Source organism: Ascaphus truei, chromosome 2 (genome assembly GCF_040206685.1).
Source record: "Ascaphus truei isolate aAscTru1 chromosome 2, aAscTru1.hap1, whole genome shotgun sequence".
Lineage (NCBI taxonomy): Eukaryota > Metazoa > Chordata > Amphibia > Anura > Ascaphidae > Ascaphus > Ascaphus truei.
In genome coordinates this window covers 430448866-430455382 of record NC_134484.1, presented here as the reverse complement: position 1 = coordinate 430455382, position 6517 = coordinate 430448866, and the positions used below count along the sequence as shown (strand labels likewise).

General features: G+C 54.1%; 1 protein-coding gene across 1 annotated transcript; it reads left to right on the top strand.

Moving 5' to 3' along the window:
* Window positions 1–2055: 2055 nt before the first annotated feature.
* Window positions 2056–4595, top strand: FZD8 (frizzled class receptor 8). Its single transcript, XM_075587771.1, has one exon. It carries the CDS (start codon window positions 2531–2533, stop codon window positions 4364–4366), a length of 1836 nt encoding a protein of 611 aa, XP_075443886.1. The 5' UTR covers window positions 2056–2530; the 3' UTR covers window positions 4367–4595.
* The last annotated feature ends 1922 nt before the right edge of the window (window positions 4596–6517 follow it).

Genomic DNA, 6517 nt, shown 5'->3' with positions numbered 1-6517 from the left:
GAATTACTTTACATAATTTACTAGGCATTAAAAAACGTCACACACTATTGTTCTGCAAAAAACATGAATACTTCGAGAGGTCCAGGCGCCTCGTTGTTGGAATATGTGTAATACATTCCTTAAGACATTCGTTATAAGACTATTGCAAACTGCCAGATATTAATGTTCTCAGTTACTGTATGTCTGCTACCTAATCAAAGCATCATAGGAGTGGTGTTTTTTTTCTGCAGGAAGGTTTTGTTTTTTAACTCACCATATTGTATATTTCCTGCTATGGTGTTATTTTCATAGGCCTAACTTTGAAAGCCTTGTGGTGACATATAAGTAACTCATAGGTTGGGTTACAATTCCAGCTGTTTTCTGTAACCCCATACATGTTTTTGTCTCCTTCTTCATATCCCTTTTGTAAAAACTACTAAACATATATTCATTCTAAAACTTATTTTTAAAGTAAATGAGCAGACTGTGGGTTTTTTCCCCCTTCCATTTAAAACTCTAGAAATGTGACTTTTGAGGGGTGTCTAAACAGCACTGAAAAAATGCAGTGTATATTGGGAGCAATTTGCTTCAGGTTCAAATAACAAGGGTCAATACACATTTGTATTCAAAACCTTGTTTTCACCTAATTTACATTGGTTCTGGTCCCATTCCTTGAACTTAATTGCCTTTATATCTTGGGTTAAAAATATAATTGTTCAGTCTGGAAAGATTGGAGTATGCTTGCACAGACACTTGCTCCTTTTCTGCATGCTGCATTCATTCCTATGGTTGGAAGCAGTTCAGTAATAAATACACATATCCTTGTGTTTCCGAGGTAGATTCTGAACTTGTGTATGTCATTTTTTTTTCACTTAACTGCATTTCCTTAAAATCCCCTTTGTTAAAAGACATTTGATTAAAATACCATTTATAAATATATAAATCCAAAACAGGAGGATGTGGGAAATGCACATTCCTGAAACCAATCTGACGCCTTCTTGACAATTATAAATAGTATTTTGACTGCTAAAGATCACAAATCTCTACCTACTGACAAAACATAAGATACCATAGAAAACGATGTTCTAAAAAAAATACTTAACCCATGTTTCCAAATACTATTATTTCTCACAGAAACAAAATCCACTTTTATTAATTAAATATTAGAATTTTTTTTAAAGTTTTAATATATACTATATACGCTATGCAGTTTAATCGTGTGTTGGATTTGTTTGACTTTGTAGCAAAGTGTGACTTTTTACTTTATATTTCAGACAATCACATGCTCTACAACTTCTTTACATGCCAGTTACTGTATCTATTTCCCGAAGTCCCAGACTATCTGTCTACAGTAATATAGCCTCATTTGCCATAAATAAACACATATTGTGCTATACATACTTTCTGAGGGAAGAGGCTGGGACATTCTTAAAATTGCAGCACTTTGGAAACTATCTGGTAATACCAGTAAAAGTAAACATTTCGATTGTCTATTTTTCGGAACATTCATTCTAAACAAACATCTTTATGTTTTATTTGCTATGACACGTGTGACAAGAGTGCTCACATTTTAGATACATATTCTGTTATGTCTTACAAATCGGTGACCCATAGCTTTTAAGCAAAGAACCGAATTGGTACAGATTTTGTTTCCCTTAGAAAGTAATGAATAAAATAATAAGAAAATAAAATGTAAGCTCGCATAGAGAAAGATAAATGGACTTTGCTAAAGGGGGGGGGGGATCATATTTAAGTTAATGTTTTCAAGAACTGAAGCACGCAGTAAAAAGGAGAGAACATGTCATCCCAAAACTTAATAAGTTGTCAGTTTTCATTGCGTTGATGACTCCAGATTCTGTAAATACATCAGGCTAATTATGCGAGCCTGGCATAATAAACCACATCCCCTGCACAAAACGTGTGTTCATGCATGAATAACAATGCATTGCTGATAAACAGGCTGGGACCACCTTTACAAAAGGTTGATTGCTTTAGGCAGCGGCCCCACCTCTCTCCGGGGGAATTAGTGGATTGGTCAGGGGGCGGGACCTGCATGCTCCCGGTATAAATATCCATTATTACTGTAGCTACTGAGCACAACTCCAGCTGCACTGAATGGGAAAAAAAGCAGTGTGTGGAGTTCCTGCAGCTCCAGGTGCTTCTCCCAGAAAGTGCTACAGGAAACTATAACAATCCATAGGAACAAGGATCACTGATCTGGAGGGGGGGGATTTTCAAGTTAAGCTGTCATCCGTTGGATTTACAACATTTGCAGACTGGAGAACTCCTTGTGCAAGACTCCTGTTCTGGTGACTGGAAAGAGTTTGCAACGAAGTTCTCAGCCGCCTTCACTGCTCCTGGCTCAACTTACTGCAGCTAAGGACACCCCAATGCAACTGGGAAGCTGCGTGCCACAGAAGTGAGGAGAAGAGGGGGGACATGACACCCCAGCCGGGACTCTGAACGGGGACATACAAAAAAAAAAAACCCTGACACGGGGACATAGGAGCAGCGCTTTGCCTGGCAGTGATATACTTTTTCATTGTGCAGCATGGAGAGGAGGTGCTGGCTGGGGGCGTACATGCTGCTGCTGGCTGCGTCCTGGCTGCCGGGGTCGCAAGGTGCCGCTGCCAAGGATCTGTCGTGCCAGGAGATCACCGTGCCCCTGTGCAAGGGCATCGGCTACAACTACACCTACATGCCCAACCAGTTCAACCACGACACGCAGGACGAGGCCGGCCTGGAGGTGCACCAGTTCTGGCCGCTGGTGGAGATCCACTGCTCCCCCGACCTCAAGTTCTTCCTGTGCAGCATGTACACCCCGATCTGCCTAGAGGACTACAAGAAGCCGCTGCCCCCCTGCCGGAGCGTGTGCGAGCGGGCCCGGGCCGGCTGCGCCCCTCTCATGCGGCAGTACGGCTTCGCCTGGCCGGATCGCATGCGCTGCGACCGGCTGCCCGAGCAAGGCAACCCGGACACCCTGTGCATGGACTACAACCGGACCGAGCCGACCACGGCGGCAGCGGCGGCGCCTAGCCACCCGCACCCCCCGCACCCGGGCAAAGCGGCCTCATCCCACCCGCACCACCAGGGGAAGCCGCCGCCGCCGGCACGTGCCGACCCACCCCGGGGCAAAGCCAGACCGCCGGCCGGCTGCGAGGCCGGCTGCCGGTGCCGACCCCCCATGGTGCCGGTGTCCGACGAGAGGCACCCGCTCTACAACCGTGTGAAGACCGGGCGGGTCCCCAACTGCGCCCTGCCCTGCCACAGCCCGTACTTCACCCCGGAGGAGCGGGCCTTCACCGGCTTCTGGATCGGCCTGTGGTCGGTGCTGTGCTTCGCCTCCACTTTGGCCACCGTGTCCACTTTCCTCATCGACATGGGCCGCTTCCAGTACCCCGAGCGGCCCATCATCTTCCTGTCCGCCTGCTACCTCTTCGTGTCGGCCGGTTACTTGGTGCGGCTGAGCGCCGGCCACGAGCGGGTGGCCTGCAGCCGGCCGCCGGGCCCGGAACCCGAGCACATCCGCTACGAGACCACCGGGCCGGCGCTGTGCACCTTGGTCTTCCTGCTCGTCTACTTCTTCGGCATGGCCAGCTCCCTGTGGTGGGTGATCCTGTCGCTCACCTGGTTCCTGGCGGCCGGCCTGAAGTGGGGGAACGAGGCCATCGCCGGCTACTCGCCGTACTTCCACCTGGCGGCCTGGCTGGTGCCCAGCGTCCAGTCCATCGCCGTGCTGGCCCTCAGCTCGGTGGACGGCGACCCGGTGGCCGGCATCTGTTCAGTGGGCAACCAGGATCTGGACAACCTGCGTGGTTTCGTGCTGGCCCCGCTGCTCATCTACCTGTGCGTGGGCAGCGCCTTTCTGCTGGCCGGCTTCGTGTCGCTCTTCCGCATCCGGCGCGTCATCAAGCGCGGGGGCAGCCAGACAGCCCAGCTGGAGAAGCTGATGATCCGCATCGGGGTGTTCGGCGCGCTGTACACCGTGCCGGCCACCGTAGTGGTGGCGTGTTTCTTCTACGAGCAGCACAGCCGGCAGGGCTGGGAGGCGGCACACAACTGCCGCACCTGCTCGCCCGAGCCGACCAGCACCCTCCTGCAGCAGCAGCACCCTCACCACCCTCCTCCCCACCGCCGGCCGGACTACGCCGTCTTCATGCTGAAGTATTTCATGTGCCTGGTGGTGGGGATCACTTCCGGGGTGTGGGTCTGGTCGGGGAAGACGCTGGAGTCGTGGCGGGCGTTCTGTACCCGCTGCTGCTGGGGGAGCAAGGCGGTGGCCGGGGGGGGATCCATGTACAGCGACGTGAGCACCGGCCTGACCTGGAGATCGGGCACTGGCAGCTCGGTGTCATATCCCAAACAGATGCCCTTATCTCAGGTCTAGTGACATGTCAGAGAAAAGGGGGAGGGGGGGAGGACTTGAGGCATTTGACTGATTGAGCGCTGCCAACCTTACCCCCGCCCCCCTCCCCCCCCTTGCTTCCCTCCTCCCCTACCCCCTCCCCACCCCCCCTCCCCCCCTGCCTCCCTCTCTCCTCCCCCCCTGCCTCCCTCTCTCCTCCCCCCTGCCTCCCTCTTTCCCCCCACCTCCTACCTCCCTCCCCCCCTCCCCCCTTGCCTCCCCTCCCCCCTTGCCTCCCCTCCCCCCTTGCCTCCCTCCCCCCCTCCCCCCTTGCCTCCCCTCCCCCCTTGCCTCCCCTCCCCCCTTGCCTCCCTCTCTCCCCCCCCCTCGCCTCCCTCTCTCCCCCCCCCCCTTGCCTCCCTCTCTCCCCCCCCCCCTTGCCTCCCTCTCCCCCCCCCCCCTTGCCTCCCTCTCTCCCCCCCCTTGCCTCCCTCTCTCCCCCCCCCCTTGCCTCCCTCTCTCCCCCCCCCCTTGCCTCCCTCTCTCCCCCCCCCCCTTGCCTCCCTCTCTCCCCCCCCCCCCCTTGCCTCCCTCTCTCCCCCCCCCCCCTTGCCTCCCTCTCTCCCCCCCCCCCCCTTGCCTCCCTCTCTCCCCCCCCCCTTGCCTCCCTCTCTCCCCCCCCCCCTTGCCTCCCTCTCTCCCCCCCCCCTTGCCTCCCTCTCTCCCCCCCCCCTTGCCTCCCTCTCTCCCCCCCCCCCCTTGCCTCCCTCTCTCCCCCCCCCCTTGCCTCCCTCTCTCCCCCCCCCCCTTGCCTCCCTCTCTCCCCCCCCCTTGCCTCCCTCTCTCCCCCCCCCCTTGCCTCCCTCTCTCCCCCCCCCCCCTTGCCTCCCTCTCTCCCCCCCCCCCCTTGCCTCCCTCTCCCCCCCCCCTTGCCTCCCTCTCCCCCCCCCCTTGCCTCCCTCTCTCCCCCCCCCTTGCCTCCCTCTCCCCCCCCCCCTTGCCTCCCTCTCTCCCCCCCCCCCTTGCCTCCCTCTCTCCCCCCCCCCTTGCCTCCCTCTCTCCCCCCCCCCTTGCCTCCCTCTCTCCCCCCCCCCTTGCCTCCCTCTCTCCCCCCCCCCCTTGCCTCCCTCTCTCCCCCCCCCCCCTTGCCTCCCTCTCTCCCCCCCCCCCCTTGCCTCCCTCTCTCCCCCCCCCTGCCTCCCTCTCTCCCCCCCCCCTTGCCTCCCTCTCCCCCCCCCCTTGCCTCCCTCTCCCCCCCTTGCCTCCCTCTGTCCCTCCCTCTCTCCACCCCCCCTGCCTCCCTCTTTCCCCCCACCACCTCCCTCTTTCCCCCCACCACCTCCCTCTTTCCCCCCTACCCTTTTTGTTATGTTTCTTGCTATTAGCATGATAATGAACTCTTAATGGTATCCATTAGCAGGGACTTGAATGACTGGTCTGAACAATGTACCTGGTATTGAAGACTCCCTGATTTTCCCTCCATTTATATGCAAGAGCATATCTGAAAAGCGATCATTTAGCCGGCCATGGGGGGCTGGCATTGTCCCCTGGGTTGCAAGAAAAGAGGCAATAACTTGTCTGGTGTGTTGCTGTCATGTGGACACGTCTGGATCTGTGTTTTTTTTTGTATTTATTTTTTGGATTTGTGTCCTCAAACTTTTTTTTTTTTCCCTCTCTGAGAAGTGTTTGGGTAACCCTATCAGTGCCAGGGAGGGTGTCTAAGCAATGTGTATGCCCTTCTGGCACTGATGAGGGTTAACCAGGACACGGGGGCCAACTCCAGTCCTTAAGGGCCACCAACGGGTCAGGATATCCCTGCTTCAGCACAGGTGGTCAATCAGTCCCGCAGTCATGGCTGAGCCACTGATTGAGTCACCTGTGCTGAAGCAGGGATATCCTGGCCCGTTGGTGGCCCTTGAGGACTGGAGTTGACCACCCCTGGTGTGGTGCATATAGACAAACCAAGCAGATGCCTTTTTAAATCCATGTCTTAAATTAAGAAGAAAAAGCAACATCCCAAGTAAATACGGGTTTCTTACACTAAATGATGTATTTATCTAATTATTTGTTCTTGTAATATATGTACATATATAAAAGTTATAAAGTCCTGTACATTTTTGTATAAAGTTTAGAGGTTACTCCATATGAACAAATATTTGAGTATTCTATTTTGTCAATAAAATGACTTTTGAT